The sequence below is a fragment of the Mercenaria mercenaria genome, chromosome 2 (assembly GCF_021730395.1).
Source record: "Mercenaria mercenaria strain notata chromosome 2, MADL_Memer_1, whole genome shotgun sequence".
NCBI classification, from domain to species: domain Eukaryota; kingdom Metazoa; phylum Mollusca; class Bivalvia; order Venerida; family Veneridae; genus Mercenaria; species Mercenaria mercenaria.
Window position 1 is genome coordinate 45,391,758 of NC_069362.1, and position 24,114 is coordinate 45,415,871.

Below are 24,114 nucleotides of genomic sequence, written 5' to 3' on the forward strand. Positions count from 1 at the left end.
ATCAAAGTTCTTAAGTTTAAATTGGTAAATGTCCCATCAAAGTGGTTGGAGATCATCCAGCATTTCAGGAAGATGTTGCGACGGAATCGACACTACAGTACAGTATTACAAACTAAATAGATAGCAGCATCGATATATTAATACTAATACATTTTATATTGATTCAACAGTGTTCAAATCATTTGTATAATATACTGAGATGCTATAAATAAAATCTTTTACAAGATGTTTTTTATTCATTTGGCCGCCATATTAACCGCCATCTTGTTTTTAGATAAATGCTCAATTTCGGCATCAGACTACCATACCTACATAAGAATGTTGTATTTTACTCCTCAGCATACATTCTAGGTCCATATTGTTAGACACAGAATCGAACCATCAAACCATTTTGTCTGCAATGCCAATTAGCTTAGAAATCCAAGAGTTGACAAGTGAGTCTTGTGTGCGACAATCTGACAAACTGTCAATGACCCCGAAATGGTAAACAACGGCAATTATGTAAATGCCGTTGGATGTAAATTTTTAAAAAAATCTTTAAATTACCTAACTGCATTATAAGAGAGGTCCGGAAAGTATGTTATGTGCAAAGATAACATCTGATGTCTAGGAAAGAGTTACATCGTCAGTTCAAGGTGTATTTTAACATGTCACATCACGATTTTCGAAGTGAAGGTCTGCTATATACATACATATTTAGCAAGTATTCTGTAAGAGCTGCCCTGGAACATTCATCCATCTGAAGTATTCCTCAGATCAGAACAAATGTTAACTCTTATCAATTCTAAGGGAATACCGTTACAGAACCCATAAGGATTCAAGCGGCATCGGCACGCAAGCCCTCTAATATTCATCGGCAACAGATTTCGCGTGTCTTTGAAATGAAGATCCAACTTGATGTAGAAGAATTTTTGTTTCATTTTTCCCGCCAACTGTACAATACATTTTCACGTTGAATATCATTCTAGAACAGGCAAGTGTTAAATTGTGATCTTGTAATTTATATAAGATCACACACGACTGCGTTGTGTGTGTTGTCACAGCATTCAACCAATCCTTGATTGATATTCTAACTTTTGAATGGGTACCAAGAAGATAAAAGAGAAAGAAATGTTTCCCATATTTATATGCACGCACATAAGTAAACACGCGTTTGATTCAGCGATACGAGATGCATTTCCTATTATGCTTTGCTGTAATTCATAAAGGTTTAATCTATTGAAACAAGTGAATGAAGTATTGCCATGCAATACAAAGTCCCCTACTGGAAGGCACCTAATTTTCTCTAATGCAGTATAACATAATGAACTGATATCTGTCAATGATGTATAAACAATATTGTACTATATATACAATATAATATAACAAAGCACTTGGATTAAAATTTGCATATATAAAAACGTACAGTTGTTTTCATTTGGAATTTTTTAGCCGATCATACAAATGTTATCATAAAAGTTATTTATAGTAACAACAAAGTGAAATTAACTCTAAAAAAAAAATTTAAAAAAATCTATAAAATATAAGACTCTTTACCAGGTAGAGATAGATCAAAATAAAATTTGGATGTGCCGTGCATGTTGTACCACAGAAAAGTGGTCTCAATTTTTCCCTACGGCCCGTAATAAAAAAGTTACAATATAATCTATTTAAAGTAACAACAAAGGGACATAATTCTAAACAAGAGGGCCATGATGGCCCTATATCGCTCACCTGTTATCATTGCACTTCAGGACAAGAAGGTCCTCAGAAAAAATATCTTAGTCCAAAAGACAGGAACAACAGAGGAAAGAAATATAACCAATAAGAAAAACAAATTCTTACAAGGTACAGATATGTTAAAATACACCTAAAAATTGGAGGTACCATCCATGTTGTATCACAGAAAAGTGGTCTCGGTTTTTCCCTACGGCCAATAATAAAAAAGTTACTAAAAATAAGCTATTTATAGTAACGTAAAAGGGAAGTAATTAAAAAAAAATGATTGTAAGTGAACAAAAGAAGGATCTGCCAAATAAATCTGTTGACATAAATGAAATTTCACATCAGTATCTTCATTAGTTACGGAGATATACCCATTTTAATTTGAAATAAAGGGAGGTAATTTGACATAAAATCAGTCCACAGTTATCTACCCTGATTGGCTCAGTCCACCCAATGACAATAATGAAATTTCAAATAAGTCCTATAAGTATATATAACTTACTGATATAAATCCATTTTGATTACAATCAGGGGAGGTAATCAGATATAAAATAACTCTGGAACCTACGAATGGATCTGATTTGTCATGGAATCTAAGATTTATTGTTGTTGAAGATATTTTGGAAGTTTGTATCAAATAAAATCATAAATGAAGTCTCTATATGGCTGCAAAAGCCAAAATAGCCAATTTCGGACCTTTAAGGGGCCATAACTCTGGAACCCAAGATGGAATCTGGCCAGTTCCAGAAAGGAATTAAGATCTTGTGGTGATACAAGTTTTGTGCAAGTTTGGTTAAAATCAAATCATAAATGAAGCTGCTATTGTGCAGACAAGGTAAAAATAGCTAATTTTGGCCCTTTCAGGGGCCATAACTCTGGAATCCATTATGGGATCTGGCCAGTTCAAGAAAGGAACTCAGATCTTATGGTGACACAAGTTTTGTGCAAGTCTGATAAATTCAAATCATAAATGAAGCTGCTATTGTGCAGACAAGGTCAGAATAGCTAATTCTGGCCCTTTTAGGGGCCATAACTCTGGAACCCATAAAAGAATCTGACCAGTTCAAGAAAGGAACCAAGATCTTATGGTGATACAAGTTGTGTGCAAGTTTGGTAAAAATCAAATCATAAATAAAGCTGCTATTGTGCAGACAAGGTCAAAATAGCTAATTTTGGCCCTTTCAGGGGCCATAACTCTGGAACCTATAAAGGGATCTGGCCAGTTCAAGAAAGGAACCGAGATCTTATGGTGATACAAGTTGTGTGCAAGTTTGGTTAAAATAAAATCATAAATGAAACCACTATCGTGCAGACACGAAATTGTTGACGGACGGACGGACGGACTGACGACGGATGAAGGGTGATCAGAAAAGCTCACCTTGTCACTATGTGACAGGTGAGCTAAAAAAGTGTGCCTCATAGTGGTGAACATTTCTGCCAAGTTACATCAAAATCCCTCCATGCATGAAGAAGAAATGCTCCGGACAAAGTCATTCTTGAATTTGACCTTTAACCTCTGAGTATGACCTTGACCTTAGACCTAGGGACCTGATTCTGGCGCGCAACAATTCGTCTCATAGTGGTGAACATTTGTGCCAAGTTACATTAAAATCCCCTCAATGCATAAAGAAGAAACGCTCCAGACAAAGTCATTCTTGAATTTGACTTCTAAGTATGACCTTGACCTTAGATCTAGAGCCGGGGCTTTGTGCACAACATGTTGTCTCATCCAGGGAAATGTTTGTGCCAACTGATATTTAAATCCTGTAGAGATAGTACCTAAGTTTTTCAAATAATGGGTTTGAAGTTAAAAAGCTTTGAAATGAAGGCAAGTGTCCATATATTTCTCAAAAATTGATATATAGACAATATTTTAACCAGAAGCATAGTGTTGTTATGGGCATTTAATAATTTCATGTAAAAGAAAATTTTGTGATCAAGGAAATGTAACTCTTCTTGAACTTGGACAGCAGAAACATCAAAGGGACATAATATAGTGAATATTTTCTAATTGGGTGCATTTGATCCAACATTCAATTGTGATCTGGATTGCTAAATAATGATCCATGATACTGTGTGCTAAATATTTAGAACATCTAAAACAGTCTGTAAACAGCAAAAATATGCTGTAGCAGAATGCAACTATTTAAGCTCTAACCGGGACTCGAACCCAGGACCTCTCACACCTAAGGCAGACACTCAACCACTTTCCTATAACAGCAGTAGCTAATAGTTATGCAGTTTAGGTGCACCTTTACATTACGTGAACTGGAACAATTTTGTGCCAATAACATCATAATCGGTGAACTCCGGATTATCGGCGTATTCGCTTTGTTACCTAACGGCAATTTTCGTGTAAAGAAAAAATATTATCTAATGCTGCCATCTCTTAAATTCGTCAAAACTGCCCAAATTTCTCTGACGTGTTGTTCAGAGTATGAACTTACTAACTGGTAGTACCAGTGAAATATAACTTACACTGAATCTTTTATATCTGCCCTGTTAGCAGCTGGCGAACGGCAAAGACGATGAGCTTTGTCCAAATATAAGCAATCATTTTACCAGTTTTGAGAGGATTTCAACTGATAGGAAATTACAGTTACAAACTAAATACCTTTTTGCAACACATGGAGTCATAAGCATTCTATGTCAATCAGTATTATGAATTAGATCGACTGTCATTCATTCATTCCAAAGATTCATTGACAGAGTTCGTTGTTTACATTTTTATCGTAACCGGTGCACTTGTAAAAACCACTTTATTTTGAAAAATCGAAGTAAGCGAAGAACTATGGTACGGTCTCTAAATCCTGTTTTGCATGACAAAGTTATAGACCAGAGAGGAAAAAAATCCTATTGACCTTTGATCTCAAAGTGTGACCTTGACCTTAAAGCTAGGGTTCTGGGTGTTGCGCATGACACGTCGTCTTATCATGGGGAACATTTATGCCAAGTAATATTGTAATCCCTTGATGGATGACAAAGTTCTGGACCGGACAGGAAAAAAAACCACTGACCTTTGACCTCCAATTGTGACCTTGACCTTTGAGCTAGGGGTCCGGGTTTTGCGCATGACATGTTGCCTCATCATGGGGAACATTTGTGCCAGGTAATATCAAAATCCCTTCATGGATGGCAGAGTTATGGACCAGACAGGAAAAAAGCCCTATTGACATTTGACCCCCAATTGTGACCTTGACCTTTGAGCAAGGGCTCCTGGATTTGTACATGACATGTTGTCTCATCATGGGGAACACCTGTGCTAAGTAATATTGAAATCCCTTAATGAATGATCGACACAGTTATGGACCAGACAGCAAACAGACCCTGTTCATGACATGTTAACATATGACTGTTAAGTATGACCTTGACCTTTGAGCTAGGGGTCTGAAAGTTGTGCACGACACATCGTTTTATTATGAGGTACAATTGTGCCAATTGATATTAAAATCCCTTCAAAGATGGGAGAGTTATGGACCAGACAGGAAAAAAGCCCTGTTGACCTTTGACCTCCAATTGTGACCTTGACCTTTGAGCTAGGGGTCCGGGTTTTGCGCATGACATGTTGCCTCATCATGGGGAACATTTGTGCCAAGTAATATCAAAATCCCTTCATGGATGGCAGAGTTATGGACCAGACAGGAAAAAAGCCCTATTGACATTTGACCCCCAATGGTGACCTTGACCTTTGAGCAAGGGCTCCGGATTTTACACATGACATGTTGTCTCATCATGGGGAACACCTGTGCTAAGTAATATTGAAATCCCTTAATGAATGACACAGTTATGGACCGGACAGGAAACAGACCCTGTTCATGACATGTTAACATATGACTGCTAAGTGTGACCTTGACCTTTGAGCTAGGGATCTGAAAGTTGTGCACGACACATCGTTTTATTATGAGGTACAATTGTGCCAATTGATATTAAAATCCCTTCATAGATGGGAGAGTTATGGACCGGACAGGTAAAAAACCCTGTTGACCTTTGACCTCAAATTGTGACCTTGACCTTTGAGCTAGGGGTGCGGGTTTTGTGCATGACATGTCGTCTTATCATGGGGAACATTTGTGTCAAGTAATATTAAAATCACATCATGGATGAAAGAGTTATGGACCGGACACGAAACAGACCCTGTTCATGCAATGTTAACATTTGACTGCTATGTGTGACCTTGACCTTTCAGCTAGGGGTCTCAAAGTTGTGCATGACATATCATCTTATTACTAGGTACAATTGTGCCAAGTGATATTAAAATCCCTTCATGGATGGGAGAGTTATGGACTGGACAGGAAAAAAGCCCTGTTGACCTTTGACCTCCCATTGTGACCTTGACCTTTAAGCTAGGGGTCCGGGTTTTGCGCATGACACGACGTCTCATCATGGGGAACATTTGTGCCAAGTAATATTAAAATCCCTTCATGGATAAAAGAGTTATGGACCGGACACGAAATTGCGGACGGACAGAATGACGGAAAAGCGCATTCCTATAGTCCCCGAAACTGGTTTTGAACCAGAAGGGGACTAATAATTATAGTTTAATAAGTGATTACCAGTAATTGGTAATATTTTAAATTATGTAAATTACCATATTTACGACACGTTATTTCAAGAAAGACAAACAAAAACAAATTAAAGCAGACTTTATGAAACAATTATTGAAAAGTATCTGCTTTTATTTCTAATTTCTGAAGTAATTAGATTTTCTTGGTGATAGATTAAATATTTACTCCGAATTAAAACAAAGTACAGCACCTTAAATGTTATGATATTAGATAAATGCGGTCGCCACTTAAGATCGATTGTATTGAGATGGCTGGATACCGCTGTTATATAATTATAAAAACCTAGATAAATGATCTAAAAGCCAGATAAGACTCGGTTACAACACATGCAAGTCAAAAGTTTAGACGCAAAAAGTTATTCCCTTTCTACCGTGCGTCAGACACAACATAGTTTCAGACAAACTTCTCATTTCTTACGGTTAGGCACCGAACACAACTAAGAACATAACAGCATACTAGGTTTGACTGAGTTTGTCAATGAGGTTTGCCCCCACGCCCCCTTGCACCAGCTTAAGCAGAATTCTAACACGGTAAAAGTGAATGTTCTTCATTATCCCAAAGCACCAGAATATGGCTGCTAAAGCCAAAATAGCAAACTTTGTCCCTTTAAGGAGCCATACCTCCAGAACTATGGGATCTGGTCAGTTTTCGTAAGGAACCAAGATATTGTGCCGACACAAGTTGTGTGCAAGTTAGATTATAATCAAATGCAAACTAAGGTCTGTATCGTGTTCACAAGCCAAAATTGCAACTCTTGAACCCATGATATGTTCTGTCCATTTTTGTGAAAGGACAAAGATATTAGGCCAGTACAGGTTGTGTGCAAGTTTGATTAAAATCTATTGCAATATCTGGTCTCTCTACTGTGTTCACAAGAAACTGTGGCCAGACGGATAACGAATGGACAGATGAAGGGCGATCACAAAAGCTCACCTTGTCACTACACGACAGGTGAGCTAACAAGCTTACCAAGTCTCATAAAATTCTCTAACAGAAATATAGCTCTTAGAGTGACTTAAAAGTCTTATTTTTTATCCAAGTTTTTGACCACATAACAATCAGTCTCAAACTTTGCCAAAGGATTATCGAGTTTCAAACTGAAAACGAGGCATTTATTCTGTTAACAAGTTATTTTCCTTCGATCTGGTCTTGTGACCTAATTTCTTACTCCACACAGCTCACTATCAGACAAATACTTAAACAGTTACTAAGTCTCAAAAGTCACAACAGAAAGTGCAGCCTTTGAATGTGCTAAAGTGTAAAGATAGTTAAATAAAAGTTTCCATTTACCCTGTAAGGAAAATGGCAACCAGAATTCTGCATGAAACCATTTGAAAACAAGACAGCCAAGATGGCCCTTGGTCGCTCACCTGAAAACATACCATAACAGTGTAAACATGTTTGACCTAGTGATTTCATGGAAACAAATATTTTGGCCAATTTTCATTAAGATTGCACTAAAAATGTGGTCTCTTGAGTTTAAACCCATATTCGAACTTGACCTAAATTCTATCAAGGCAATCATTCTGACCTAATTTCATGAAGATCAATTGAAAAAATACTGCCTCTATCGCATACACAAGGTTTTTCTTTGATTTGACCTAGTGACCTAGTTTTTGACCCCAGATGACCCATATTCAAATTCGACCTAGATTTCATCAAGGCAATCATTCCGACCAAATTTCATGAAAATCAATTGAAAAATACTGTCTCTATCGCATACAAAAGATTTTTCTGTAATTTGACCTAGTGACCTAGTTGTTGACCTCAGATGACCCATATTCAAACTCGACCTAGATTTCATTAAGGCAATCATTCTGACCAAATTTCATTAAGATCAATTGAAAAATAGAGCCTCTATCGCATACACAAAGTTTTTCTTTGATTTGACCTAGTGACCTAGTTTTTGATCCCAGATGACCCATTTTCAAACCTGGCCTAGTTTTCATCAAGGTAATAATTCTGACCAAAATTCATGAGGATAAACTGAAAAATACAGCCTCTATCGCATACACAAGGTTTCTCTTTGATTTGACCTAGTGACCTAGTTTTTGAACCCAGATGACCCACTTTCAAACTCGGCCTAGATTTTATCAAGGTAATAATTCTGACCAAGTTTCATGAAGACCAGTTGAAAAATACAGCCTCCATCGCATACACAAGCTAAATGTTGACAGACGACAGACAGACGCCGGACATCGAGCGATCATAAAAACTCACCTGAGCATTGCTCAGGTGAGCTAAAAATCTAAAGAAGAGCATCCAAACTTATTCTCATCATAAGCATTCACTTGTTGGATGAAATTAATTCAATGAAATCGACTTTCTTTCAGGAACAAATTCAGACACTTTATCTTGAGAACATGCAGTTTCTTTGGCCTCATTGAAAAGCTTGACAAAATCCTCTTCATCTAGTTTTCCTTTAAAAGGCTGTTCAGTTTCCTGCTTATACCTTTCCAACTGTACTGGACCAATTACATGATGAAAATCTGAGGTATAATGCTTGTATTTCGGAGGGGTTGCATTACCAAAAAGTTTGTAGTTTAATCCTAACCAGAGAATAATAATAGCACGGTAATTCAAACCAGATGCATTCATGTCTGCATGCAAAGCTACTGGACCACTTGTAAGTAAAATATCTTCAACACAATCGTACATGTACACAACCATCTTCTTTGAATAAATTCCTATTCCAGGAACCAACGAGTTCGATGACACAGGGTTTCTCTTGTGCTGTACAAATGAATTAACTATTGTCTGAGCCATAACTTGTGAAATACTTTCTGGTGAAAATGTGTCATCTTTCTCAACTTCCACCCATGAGTCAGACATCACAGAAACAGCATCAGCATTCCCTTTATCTCCTGCAGCTTCAACTACAGATACTGGTACTTGCTCACCCAACAAGACATCAACACGTCCATGCCAGCCTTTGGGACAGCCTCAAAAACAAACAAAATACTTTCATTACATGATCAATCAATTCAAAATATCGCCAGTGCAAAATGTCACAGAGTCTTTAGAACTGAAACGGAGCAAAAATCAAAGGCAGAAATCCTACTTTAAATATCTTATTTAACATACAACCTGGGTCTTGCCAGTTGTAACAACTAAGTTTTAAGTTTGAATCAAATCCATTTAGTAATAACCAAGATAGAGTGTAATTGGATAAAAACTTTAACCTGAAATTCTAAGTAAAAGGGGGGATAATTCATGAAATATTGGTACCAGAGTTATGACTCTTAAGTCATATGATGTTGGTTATAATGAGGAACTACTATTTTAAGTTTGAAGTAATCCATCAAGTAATAACAAAGAGAAAGTGAATCAAAACTTTAAACAACGTGTGTAAGCGGAGCGTCAACACCGGGTGGAGTAGGAAAGTTCTCCATACTTCGTATAGCTAAGCTAAGAATTAAGTACACTTATGCTGGTGGTCTTGGTAAAAATTACAATTCAATATGATAATAATTCTATTTTTTCTGTTTTCGGACTACTGCATAGTCCTGAAATAAAGTTGTTTATATATCAGTTCCTTGTTTTTTTTCAATTCTTTACAAGTTTAATACTTTCCACAAGGGCCAGTTTTAACCCCAGTGAGAAGGACTTCTACATGCTCCTGCATACCAAATAGCAAAGCCCTAGGCCATGAGGTTTTGTACAAGAAGATTTTCAAAGTTTTCCCTAAAATGTAAGTCTATATAAATCATTTTGCCCCCAAGGGTATGGCCATATTTGACCCAAGGGGGACAATTTGCACAATCATTGTAGAAGACCACTAGATGATACTACATAACAAATATCAAAGCCCTAGGACCTGTGATTTTGGGAACAAGAATTTTCTAAGTAAAGTTTTTCCTTTCAGTTGCCATGGCAAAAAGATTTTTGTCAATAATTTTTAAAAAAAACCATCAAAGGAATATCCTTGTGAAGTTTCATCAAAATTGGCCTGGAGGTTTAGGATCAGATGTTGTTTAAAGGGAAGTGTGGACAAATGGACGAATGACAGTCAGATGGTGAGTGATCATAATAGCTCAACCAGAGCACTTTGTGCTCAGGTAAGCTGAAAACTGCATTTTTGTTGATACAGTCTTTATGCTAACTTTGTTTTGCACTGAGTTGAAATTTTTAAACAACTTTTACCTTGATATTTTTAAAAAATTTGTATAATTAATGATATTTCCTCAAGCTCAAATAGAGAGATAACCACTGTTTAAAAAGTTTCAAAGAACTCATTGTACCAATAATTTTGAAATTAAAAAGAAACCTCAAAGTACTGGTAAACAATTATTTTCCTACTAAACAAAGAAGGCTGAAAACAGTGAATTATTACACAACAAATCACGGTTCTGACGTCACAATTATTACGTCATGGCGTCAAACGGCATAGCGGCGCGCTTGAAAAGAAACCAATTGAAAACGGGCAAATATTTAATGAATGTCGTCAAGGATGTACTTAAAAATCCTTGGTAACACATTAGAATCGAAATAATATATCTCATTTAGTGATTTGCTCTTGAATAAATCATTGTTTGTCATTCAGATGCGTATGCGACTGTTACAGAAACGTCAGTACCACAGAACAGGAAAATCCTGAAACCCCACAAGATTGGTAGTGATAAAGCCAAGCACAAAGTGTTTTCTTTTGTGCAACAGTAGAGACTATATCTTACCTGTTTATATCATTAGATATCATATATCTATTTATATCATTAGTATCAAGAAATTAGAGAAAAGCCAAATATGTGTAAGGTTGTACATAATAAAAGTGTTCTAAACTATTGATTTGTTTTTTTAATGATCATTACAGTAAACTAGAGTAACTAGAAAAGTACTGGTAATTTCCAGGAAGCTATGGTAGTGGGTAAGTACTGGTACTAAATTGCCAGGAAATATGTTTAATCATTACGATGGTAGTGAACTGTGTAGACTACCACTTGAACAAATGTCATGAATTGTGATGGAACTTGTTGTCAAAGATCAGTTTGACATCTGCAGTTGTGAGCAAAAGAATGTATTTTCTCCAGTACTATGGGTATATAACTGATACAATTGCTATTGAAAGATGGTGTAAAAATAGCCCAAAATGCAGGAAATCGCGCGCTCAATTTCAGACCCCCCTAACACAGGCCCTCATTCTTCAGCACCCAGCCCTTTTTCAAGTCTAGATACAACACTATATTATATCACGAGGGCACAGCCCTCGTGATATAATTCCTTCGCATCTGACCTCCAAACAATGATTTATTCAATGACAAATCACTGGATGAGATATATTATTTCTTAAATAGAACACTTTTTCTTGGGAGCCTCAAGTAAAAGGATTTAATCCGACAGAAATTAAAGCTCCAACACTGAAAAATATGGCTGAGTCCTGCAAGACTGTTTTAAATTTTGCTCTCTACATTCAAAAATAACCATGCGGCAGTCAATATATACAGAAAAGGCAGAATTCATAAAGAAATTATACCATATGTAACTCAAAGATGTCTAACGCTGCACCCTACTGTATCAGAGGTAAAATTCACTTTAAACAACAAGAGGACCATGATGGTCCTGAATCGCTCACCTCTTCCCACATGACCCAGTTTTGAGTATGACGTCGTTTTTTCTATTATCTGACATAGTGACCTAGTTTTTGAGCTCATGTGACCCAGTTTTGAACTTGACCTAGATATTATCAAGATAAAAATTCTGACCATTTTCATGAAGATCCATTGAAAAATATGGTCTCTAGAGAGGTCACAAGGTTTTTCTATTATTTGACCTATTGACCTAGTTTTCGAAGGTACGTGACCCTGTTTTGAACTTTACCTAGATATCATCAAGGTGAACATTCTCACTAATTTTCATGAAGATCTCATGAAAAATATGGCCTCTAGTGAGGTCACAAGGTTTTTCTATTTTTATACCTACTGGCCTAGTTTTTGACCGCACATAACCCAGTTTCGAAAATGACCTAGATATCATCAAGGTGAACATTCAGATCAATTTTCATGAAGATCCATTGAAAAATATGGCCTCTAGAGAGGTCAAAAGATTTTTCTAATTTTAGACCTACTGACCTAATTTTTGACCGCAGTTGACCCAGTTTCAAACTTGACCTAGATATCATCAGGATGAACATTCAGACCAACTTTCATACAGATCCCATGAAAAGTATGGCCTCTAGAGAGGTCACAAGGTTTTATTATTATTTGACCTACTGACCTAGTTTTTAAAGGCACGTGACCCAGTTTCGAACTTGACCTAGATATCATCAAGGTGAACGTTCTGACCAATTTTCATGAAGATCTTGTGAAATATATGGCCTCTAGAGAGGTCACAAGGTTTTTCTATTTTTAGACCTACTGACCTAGTTTTTGAAGGCACGTGACCCAGTTTCGAACTTGACCTAGATATCATCATGGTGAACGTTCTGACCAATTTTCATGAAGATCTCATGAAATATATGGCCTCTGGAGAGGTCACAAGGTTTTTTCTATTTTTAGACCTACTGATCTAGTTTTTGACCGCACATGATCCAGTTTCGAACTTGACCTAGATATCATCAAGAAGAACATTCAGACCAACTTTCATACAGATCCCATGAAAAGCATGGCCTTTAGAGAGGTCACAAGGTTTTTCTATTATTTGACCTACTGACCTAGTTTTTGATGGCACGTGACCCACTTTCGAACTTGACCTAGATATCATCAAGATGAACATTCAGACCAACTTTCATACAGATCCCATGAAAAATATGGCCTCTAGAGAGGTCACAAGGTTTTTCTATTATTTGACCTACTGACCTAGTTTTTGATGGCACGTGACCCACTTTCGAACTTGACCTAGATATCATCAAGATGAACATTCTGACCAATTTTCATGAAGATCTCATGAAATATATGGCCTCTAGAGAGGTCACAAGGTTTTTCTATTTTTAGACCTACTGACCTAGTTTTTGACCGCACGTGACCCAGTTTCAAACTTGACCTAGATATCATCAAGATGAACATTCAGACCAACTTTCATACAGATCCCATGAAAAATATGGCCTTTAGAGAGGTCACAAGGTTTTTCTATTATTTGACCTACTGACCTAGTTTTTGAAGGCACATGACCCAGTTTCGAACTTGACCTAGATATCATCCAGGTGAACGTTCTGACCAATTTTCATGAAGATCTTGTGAAATATATGGCCTCTAGAGAGGTCACAAGGTTTTTCTATTTTTAGACCTACTGACCTAGTTTTTGAAGGCACGTGACCCAGTTTCAAACTTGACCTAGATATCATCAAGGTGAACGTTCTGACCAATTTTCATGAAGATCTCATGAAATATGTGGCCTCTAGAGAGGTCACAAGGTTTTTCTATTTTTAGACCTACTGACCTAGTTTTTGAAGGCACGTGACCCAGTTTCGAACTTGACCTAGATATCATCAAGGTGAACATTCTGACCAACTTTCATAAAGATCCCATGAAAAATGTGACCTCTAGAGTGGTCACAAGCAAAAGTTTACGGACGCACGCACGCACGGACTGACGGACGGACGACGGACACCGCGCGATCACAAAAGCTCACCTTGTCACTTTGTGACAGGTGAGCTAAAAAGAAATAGCATATCAAATGAAAAAAAAAAAACACTTCTGTACAATAAATCAATAAGAAGTCTTGAAAAACAGTTTAACTTACTAGAAAAAAGAAATATAAAGAAAAAGTTTGGTCCTTGTGAGGCCCTCCTGAAAATTAGTCAAAGTAGGTTTATGGTCGGAACTGAATACTATTATAAAGGAGGTACACGTGCACGTTTACGGGTCCATTCCCTTAACACATGGGTTGCATTTTGTTGCCCTCTTGAAATTTTTCTTTTAAAATTGTTAATTAGTAACCCATTTAGTGACAAATTCTCTGTTGGGCAGCCTAACCACTTCACCTTTTCTTCATGTTTATTCACAAAGAACTTAAACAGATAGAGTATTATAACATGTACCACAGTACCAGTAAATTGGAGCCCGAATTTTCAGACTGACAACAGATTACTTTTATGGCAGATTTGTTTGGTAAGCATGAGACCCATACTTGAAGGTTGAAGAGAGATACATGTAACTGGAGAAGAATAATTGCCGTATGATGGAGAAGAATAATTACCGTATGATGGAGAAGAATAATTACCGTATGATGGAAGATAATTACCAATGAAGAATAATTACCGTATGATGGAGAAGAATAATTACCCTATGATGGAGAAGAATATACAGTATGATGGAGAAGAATAATTACCGTATGATGGAGAATATAACCATGTGGAAATATTGCATATGATGGAGAAGAATAATTGCCATATGATGGAGAAGAATAATTACCGTATGATGGAGAAGAATATTTACCGTATGATGGAGAAGAATTACCGTATGATGAGAAGAATTACCGTATGATGGAGAAGAATAATCACCGTATGATGGAGAAGAATATTTACCGTATGATGGAGAAGAATAATTACCGTATGATGGAGAAGAATAATTACCATATGATGTATCTCCTTTTGTTCCATTCATTGGGTGCTCGACTGAACAACCTCTTTCAGACTGTAGATCAAGATAGGAATCAATTACCAAGGTTTTCTGTTGTACAAGTGGTATCAACAAATGCTGAGCAAGTAATACTGCCTCAGATTCTTTTTTGCTGTCATGTCTATCCTCATTAAGAACTGACTGCTCTGCAATGAGAGAAGAAATGTCACATTTGATTTTGAATGGATAGATCTCTATTTTGAAAATGTGTTCAACGAAAAATATTACCTCTCAAGACACAAGCTGCACTGAACAAGTCTCTTCAAAAACGAGAAAGTAGGTCAGTAGGTCACAATTAAGACAATTCATAATGAATATTGAAATCTGTATCAAACATTATACTTGTTGTCCAAATTTCTTTGCCACTGCTTCAAAAACAAATTACTCTATGTAAAACAAGGGACCTACTGGACAGTGCATATACTGACCCCAGTGTCATGATTTGAACATTCTTGATAGAGAACTACTAAAGCATGCCACATATCAAATGTCTAAGCTCTGGGCCTTATATGGTTTCAGAAAAGACTTTTTAAAAGTTTTTTCCCTATATCCTTTCGGCACCTGTAACATAATAAAACGTATTAGCGTCTGATGGCCCTATCATGCTTCCATAGTTATTACACAAAATTCAGTTTGAAATTATTTCTGAAATGTCTAGGCCTGCAGCTCTCAAATACGGAAATATCTTACATCCAAGGCATAATTACTGACACTTTAAGACAACATCAAATAGGACCTTTCGAACGATTTGACCAAGTTCCAAAAATCGCCATATATACCCTTGCTCCGTTATGAACCCCTGTGGGATTTGTATTTATTCGGAGTTCAACTATGTTTTTTAGTAGACATGGTAGATGAAAAGCTGAAGTAGGTACATAGTGTGACATAGCCCAGGTATTTTCAAATCGTTAGAAATAGCTGAAAATTGACTTCCCATTAGCAAAAAAGACAAGACAAAAAGATTTTTAAAGATTTTTCCAATTCAAATCAATGTAAAACAAGGGACCCCCTGTCTGACATCTCCTGTTTCGAAAGACAAATTATAGTCACCTCTCTGTGAATACTGTTCTATGTAGTCATATTGATTATCGGACCTCTAGCCACTGTCTTTTTTCTTTTTGGGTGTGGGTGGGGTGTGGGGTGAAGTCCAACAAATCTGACATGATCCTAGGAAATATTGAGTGATTTTTCTTATGGGCAATATCTCCACTTGCGTCAATGCTCGAAAGACCAAAATAGTGGAGGAAATTTCCGATGAAATTGTCATCGCTGCCGATTTTGGTTTTAAATGTTGCTTTTGTTGCAAATATGAGATAAATTCAAATAAAACGTACATGTATAAAAAGGAGATTCAATTCCTCATTGATTTGTGTAAAGATTATCAAATAATTTCCAAAATTATGAACTTTCTGGTGATTCAAACCTATGTATGTACTGCACACGATTAACGTTCACTGCATCTAAATGGCAAATATGCACAAGCGATTAAATCAATAACTTTACATGACTGTGTACTGTGATTTATCCTCCATTATTTTGGTCCTTGGAAGTTTTGATGGCACGATTGCCCGACACAAATATAAAATAATCTGACCGTTGAATCATATTGACTAGGAGGGCGGCTCAGATATAAAGGACTACCTTTTGTTTCATGCCTGTGCCTAATTATTTGAAAGGAAGTGTCTAGGGGTATGAATCAGATTCTAGAGGTATGGATCCGTACCTCTAGATAAGCCTGTTAGGAGTTTTCTAGGGGTACGGACCTCTGTTTTTCTGGAGATTAAGGGTCATTTACACTTCAAATTTTGTTGAAAATGAAATAACAAATAAGACTTCATCAGTATTCACCTTAAACTTGGATTTAAATGGTTTACAGATGACATCATTTACCTTCTCTTTCGAAATGTAAATAACCAAGGAACACCAAATAAATCACGAGGATTCAAACTGGCAGAAAAAAAGATATAAAGATTAAACAAAATAACGTTAAATATGTTGTGAAAAAAAAATTTTTTAATGATAATTAACCCTTAGGGTATTTATGTTTTCCACACATTTGGTAGCCGTTACGAGATTCAAGGGACGTTTTCACAAACAGTTTCTTTTACTTAATATCGGTTAATGGATTATTAAACAATCAGTTCCTCATGTTCCTTGTTGATTATCAAATTATATCTTGGCCGCAGCTGTTCACAGCTGATTTTTCAAAGTAGCTTAACCAGTGTTATAATAACATATTCATATTCTGCTTAAATAAACAAAGAACTTTTTAAACATCTTGACTTGCTAAATAACAAAATAAATATGTGCATATTATTATGCCTAATTTTTTTTCTGCTGAATTTAAAATACAATTCATTCAAGGGTTAAGATTCACTCATTAACTTGTTATCAACAGTTTAAAATCGGCATGGAACAGTGTATTCATTTGGAGTTTCTCGGTTATTTAGGTTTTGAAAGAGACTTGGTAAACAATCGGGTGAACCAGGGTTCTCACTAGCAATTTCAAGTTGCAGTCCTGGGACTCCCAAAGCTGAAAAAGTTGCAGTCCAACTACTGACTAGACTGACGGATAGACTTAAACGTTTCGTCAAAACGCAGGCCTCTGTTGTACTGTCAAATTAAGTGTAGCCCGACACATTTTGTAATCACAATTCTTCACCCAAATATTGTTATTGAGGTGAGATAAAAAGGGAAAGTTAAAATAGGTAATATGTAGTCAAAAATTAATGTAGGACAAAATCACCCCCCTCCCCCCCCCCCCCCCCCACCCCCGCTGTTTCTGATCTTCCTGGACAATATCCCTCTTGTGAAAATATCAAGTTGGACAAATCCCTACAATTACTACTTTTATTTTAAGACCTATCAAGAGCATAACGTTAAAACATTCGGCCTAAAATACATTAAGAATGCATAGCATGTCTATGATCAACATATTAATAAATGCTTCTTCAGTAACACCAGTGATTTTGCAGAAAAATAATCACGTTACTAAGACCGACATCGACAGCATCTTAAAATTACACGGACATTCATAATTAAGCCTAATTATCACTTTTTCTAAAAAGTTCTTTAAAACTGCCTGGTAATTAGTATGTGAGAAAACATCTGAGTTACTTCAAACACTATGAAATCCGTCGTTAACAATTAGAAATTGTCACCTATGCAATATCACATGTATTCGAGTTGATCATACATATGCCGCCTGTCTCGTGGTGTAGTGGAAACGGGCAACGCTGATTGGCTATACGCAGCTATCGGTGACAAGCGAGTAACTCCGCCCACATATTTTGCTCTCGAGTCAAACCTTGTGTATTCGCAGATTTATGTAATCAATTAATTTTCATTGCGTCTCACTGCAGAAACGTGCGTCCGGGGACTCCAAAGCTGCAATAAACACGCGTATTCTGGGACCAATTATGCATACAGCAGAGCTCCAGATAAGCTGCGTATTTGCGTATTTATGCAATTAAAATTGCAGAAAACCCAATTTAATTCATACAGTGTGCGTAATGAAACGCAAGTAAAATTCCTAATACCCAAATCATAAAAAATAGCTTGCCCGTCCCTAGAATTGCCACTATAATGCCACCCTTTTCAATGGTGGAGTATTTAGACAATTTTCCACCAAAATGCCACCTAAAATGCCACCAAAATGGTGAAAAAATGAACAGGACAGTGGTAAACCCATTTTCCACTAAATTCCACCTCTTTCCACTTGTGTACAACTTTAGGTGGCAATAAGTGGAATATTTAGACAGTTTTACACCATTATGCCACCATTATGGTGGAAAATTTGTTTGCCATTTAATTACACCAATAGCCACCTTCATGGTGGCAGTAAGTGGAGTATTTAGACAAATTACCACTAAAATGCCACCATTATGGTGTAAAATCTATTTTCCACTAAACGCCACTTACTTCCACCAATCGCCACCTAACAGGTGGCAGTAAGCGGACAAAATTTCACCAAAATGCCACTATGGTGGCAGTCCTATTTTCCACTAAATGCCACCAAATAGCTGGCAATGGTAGGAAAATACATGGCAACCAGTGGAAATTGGCTGAAACGGAAAAAAACTCAGTAATAAGCAAAAATCATATTATATTAATATATTTTTTATTTTTATAAAAATCAAAGACCCTTCACAAGAAATCACAAAAGATCTGAACATGAGGATCAGGATGTTGTCAATGCAGTCTTATTTCTTCATATTCCAGGATGGCTTAAGTAGATGGCAAATGACTCTCCAAATTTCACCCCTTTGGATGTAAGGCCATTTTTCCAGCACACAATCTGTAACAGCAAACCATACATCTATTAATAGAAATATTTTTCTAACATTCTGAATAATTTTGCAGAAAATTTGTAAATTTCCTCTAGGAAATATATGAAATCGAAAGACTAAACTAACTCACTGACATAACAAAAAACTCTACATTGTCAAACTTAATCTATGTAAAATACTGTGAAATTATTTAAATTCGCTGGCATGAAATTTCACGCAAACGTAAAAAGGACTGTTTCGTGCGGGCTTTAATTCGCATATTTTCAATTTATAAATGAAAAAATAAATTGAAAATAATAACAGCGCAGTCTTAAATTCACGCATCCGTTCTAGCATGAAATATGCGAAAGTTCGTCCTACACGAATAAAAATTATTTCACAGTAATATGCAACATCTTTATTACCTGCGGCCTGAAGGCCGCAGGTATATTGGAATGCAACAAGTAGTATAGCGCATGGAGACTGGGTGATTTCACGTGACTTTTTACCGATATGCGATTGGCTTATCGCATTTATGGAACGCTGTTTTTGCAATGTAGCTAGCACTCTATATGATATATAGAGAAATGTTTGTGACCTGAATTCCTCATTCATTATTTCATATAATTTATTCAAACTTTCAGCAATGATCAATATTGTGCATAAGGGTTTTTATGTTAATTGCTCTTCAATTTCCTAGATTATGGTCCTGTGTTGTCAAGCAAGTCCTGGTGAAGGCATGAATCACATTTGTGAAAGCTCTAGTAAAGTATTTCAATAGTCAAGGAATGTGACCAGTTGAGCTAAAAGTAATGTTATACATGAAAGGGAAATATAGTTATTTTTGCTCAAAACAATAACTTTCAGAATTAAGAAATACATAGTTCATATATCTACTTGTAATTCATGTAGAATGGAGTAATATTTCTTACATTAAAGCGTAATGGTATAATAAAAACAAAACAAGTACGTTATTCACCCATAAGTTACTGTCAACAATTTCTGGACTGTCTAACTTCTGGCCACAGGAAATCTTTCGACTTGTTATAACTGTGAGAAGTTTCATCAAAACCTACATTGTAGAAAAAATTCTATTCACTCAAACAGTTACATTGTTTTGTGGAAATATATGCATCTTGAATCAATAACAAGAACTTGAGAATTGATGAAAGATGTGGAAGCACCATTGCTCTAAGGTGATTTACACCTTGTGTCAAATTTCATGAATATTTATCAATGGATTACTTGTTATGTAAGAATTTATGGATTTAAAAACAATTAAAGGGCAATAACTCTAGTTACTGAAGTGATCCTGATGGAAATTGCACATGCAATGCTGTCCTGTAGTGATCTACATTTTTGTAAAGTTTCATGAAGTTCCATCAATAGATACAGGAAAAATCCCCATTTTTTACCAAATCAAGGGGAAATACTTCTTTTACTAGGTAAATAATTGAGCAGTGTTAAGCAGTGTTAATTAGCTTATAATAATTACATGAGGTTTAGTGATTCTGTAGACAAAGCTATAAAAATATTTTTCCAATTACAAGCATTTTCAGTTAATTTGACGGACAGATAAAAAAGAAAGGACAACGCCAAAAATAATATCCCTCCGCCTTTGGCAAAAGCTAGTAATAGTAGCACTTGGGTTTTTCATCACATTTATAATTAATATTTATCATATATATGCCAGGAAATTCTATTAATTAGTGTATTTCTTTAAAAATTAAGGGTTATTTAAACATTAGCTTTTATAAAAACATTTAATATTTACCCGATTCAAAATTATCTTGATATGTTTCTTTTATGCAGTAATAAGCTGAATGCTGCTCAGGTATATACAGTCAGGAAGGCATATCATGTCACAAAGTTGCACTTTTTTCACAGAAGGAACCTGGTATGAACAGTTTAAAGTACATATTGTATCCTAAGTGCTAATCAATAATGTAAATACAAATGTAATTACAAAATGATACAATTTTACAAGCAGTGTTATAAACATGATTGAGCTATATTCCAGAAAATATATCTGGGATTTATCCATCTGCCAAACTTCCTAAGACATAAAAGGAGATTTGTTGATTTCAATTTAAAGCAGTTTGGTAAATGTTGTTTCAAATTCAAGTATTTGTTAAGAGTAAGTAATTAAGACAATGTTAAAGACAGTAATAATTAAAAAAAAAATAAACAGTATAATATTGTTACCTCTCACAATGTGTTTCCATTTTCTCCCTGGCTGACTCATCATGAAATGCCAGATTTCAAAATTTAGTATTACTACACAGATAAATTGATTCCACACATACACTTTCTTGGTCAGCTAAAGAAGGTGTCAAGTCCTTAAGTTGAAAAGCTATTCGAGGGTTCAACGCAATAAGGGCGTAACTACATTTTTGAAAACTTTACAAGAGAAGAAAAAAACTACTTTGTTTTCTTCTGTGTTCAGTCACATACAAATTTACCAAAGTTTTTCACTTAATATTAGACATGTTATATGAAACATTAAACAGCATAAATGAAATTTGACAAAGTAACAGTATATTTTAAAACATTTGACTTAAGCCCTTATTGCATGATTTTTCATGTAAATCTGGAGTAATTTTATATGCAAGATGGGCGTAAGTGGACTTACGCCTTTATTGCAGGAAATTTTCTGTTGAAGTTGGTAAAATTGTGTCATGCAACAAGGTAGTATGTACAAAAAAGTAAATACAACTAAAGCATACTAGCACTTTTATACTCATTTTAAATGAAACATTTAAGAACATAATTGAAACTGAAGAATATAACAGCCTATTTTAAAGTATCAGACTTAACAGCAAGATTTTTTCATGCAAATCCGGAGAGATTGTATTTGCAAAATTGGCAAAAGTGTTCTTTTGCAGTAAAATTTCAATTAAAGTTTCTGATGAATTTAATATTTTTTTCACGTAAAATGGTATTACTATACAACAGAATACAATCATAAAAAACTAATTTATGTCTGCATTTTCTTTAATTAAACTGAATATTACACATCTCATTTTTTTCCCTCCAGACCTGAATGAATATCTTTCTATTTGGCACTATAATAAAGGGAAAACAACAACAACAAAAAAGACTTAAAATAGCAAAGAGGTATATAGGGAGTCTATCAAATATCAAATAGGACAAATGAAATCTGTCAGTCACTCTATTTCTTAAATTTCAGTCTTGCAAGCTTTATCAAAGACAAATGACATTGATTGTATATCTGACAAAATGAAAACACCACAAAACACAGGAGATGGCCTCAGTTACCACAGCACAGTAACATATCTGCAGCATCTTTGCTGCATGTTATAACATGGCAATTTTTCTTGCCTATTAATTAATAAACTGAAACGGGGAGCGGTAGTCTAGTGGATAAGGTGTCAATCGCTCATTCATGGGGTCATGGGTTTGAGCCCCACTGGGGTCACAACCATGACCTCTCATATGACACCAGTATTGGATTTTCCAGAAGCAGACACAAGAGTGGTTCCAAACTTAAAACTAGATGTGTGTATAAAGGACACAGGTGGCCCCACTTCCTGTCACTGTACATAATTATAATTATTATACGATTTATATAGCGCCCTTTTCATGATCAATTTCACGTTCAAAGGCGCTTTACATATAGTTCAAATGCAGCCACACAGGGCGCATAATTCATCCTCTACTAGTGCAGACACAGAGCGATCTGACCAAAGGGACAGAGTGAGACAAAGCCCCCACGACAGAGAAATTTGAAATCAGATACAGGCTTGTCCGGCTAACTTAGCCTAGCTCGTTGCGAATAGACAGCCTGGTTCTTTAACGTGCCCAGTGTATAGCACTGATACACGCAAGGATTGCCTGGGTTCCTGACCAGTACACCTCTAGTTGGGTGGGAAACACTGAGAAGCGTTTCTGAAAATTCCAGAGTAGCTGCCGGAGATCGAACCCCCAACCTCAGGATTGGAAGGCCAGTGTGCAAACCACTGAGCAATCTGTCCACCTATACATATGGTTTCATGACTCTGGGTGAAATATCTTAGATACATGCAACACAATTAAATGTTTCATCACTTTAATGTGTATTTTTCGCTAAGTCAAAGACCATAACTCCTGACTGGCTGAATGAAATCCCAAACAGAACACCCAAATGTAAAAGTTCACATGTTATAACAATCCCCTGATGTTTTCTGACTCTAATTCAAATACTTCTTGAGATACAGGCAACACAAACTTGTTTGCACTTATGCATTTGTTTTTACTTAATCAAGGCCCATAACACCAGTATGACCAGAAGAAATCCTGAATGAAACCTTAGGTGCAAAAATTTCCATGCTGAATAATATTTATCCTCTTTGACCCGTGGTCAAATACATTTTAAGATAAAGTGTGACACAAACTTTTATATTCATTTTATGCATATTTTTTATTAAGTGAAGGGCCGTAACTCTGGTCTGGCTGAATAAAATCACAAACAAAACCCAAGGGGACAGGCACAGAACTGCTGAATAATAATCCTGTAATGTTTCATAATTTCTAATGTCAAATACTTTCTGAGTTACTGTTATATGACACAGACTTAAAATAAAATGTTGGTCAGCTGTGAGAGATCCAAATTAAATACTAGCTAGGTGCACAATTTCACTTAATGGAGCTTGATGACACTTTGTAAAATACCTTTTTTGAGATATGCACAACATAAATTTGGACGAAAATACAAGGGCAACTCAAAGTGCCTCCATCCAACCCTTGCTCACGAAATTTTGGATGGCTCAAAATCGCACAGTGACTGTAACAATGTTAATACCAAAAGACTCTGTATAGTTGCAGATTTAGCATGCTTATCATTTGACAAATTCCACCTGAGCACAATGCAAGAACCACAAATTGGTTTATAAGTAAATATAAGAATATAAAAATGCCCAGGAAATTTGCTGAAATGGCATAGAAAATATGTGGTTAGTACCGGCATACAAAACAAGAGCACAGCCTTGCGGGTGCAGACGCTCATCTGATTTTATTGTCTCTGTA

The 24,114-nt window shown here is 36.0% G+C and overlaps 1 protein-coding gene across 1 annotated transcript in view; it reads right to left on the minus strand.

Moving 5' to 3' along the window:
- Positions 1-121: 121 nt before the first annotated feature.
- Positions 122-24,114, minus strand: part of LOC123562717 (uncharacterized) — a 32,814-nt gene continuing 8,821 nt past the window's right edge. The window contains exons 2-3 of the mRNA XM_045355323.2: positions 14,776-14,967; positions 122-9,211 (exon numbers count right to left, since the gene is read on the minus strand). Of these exons, the coding sequence (XP_045211258.2) occupies positions 8,574-9,211; positions 14,776-14,967 (830 nt within the window). The 3' untranslated portion in view covers positions 122-8,573. The remainder of the gene's footprint in view (positions 9,212-14,775; positions 14,968-24,114) is intronic.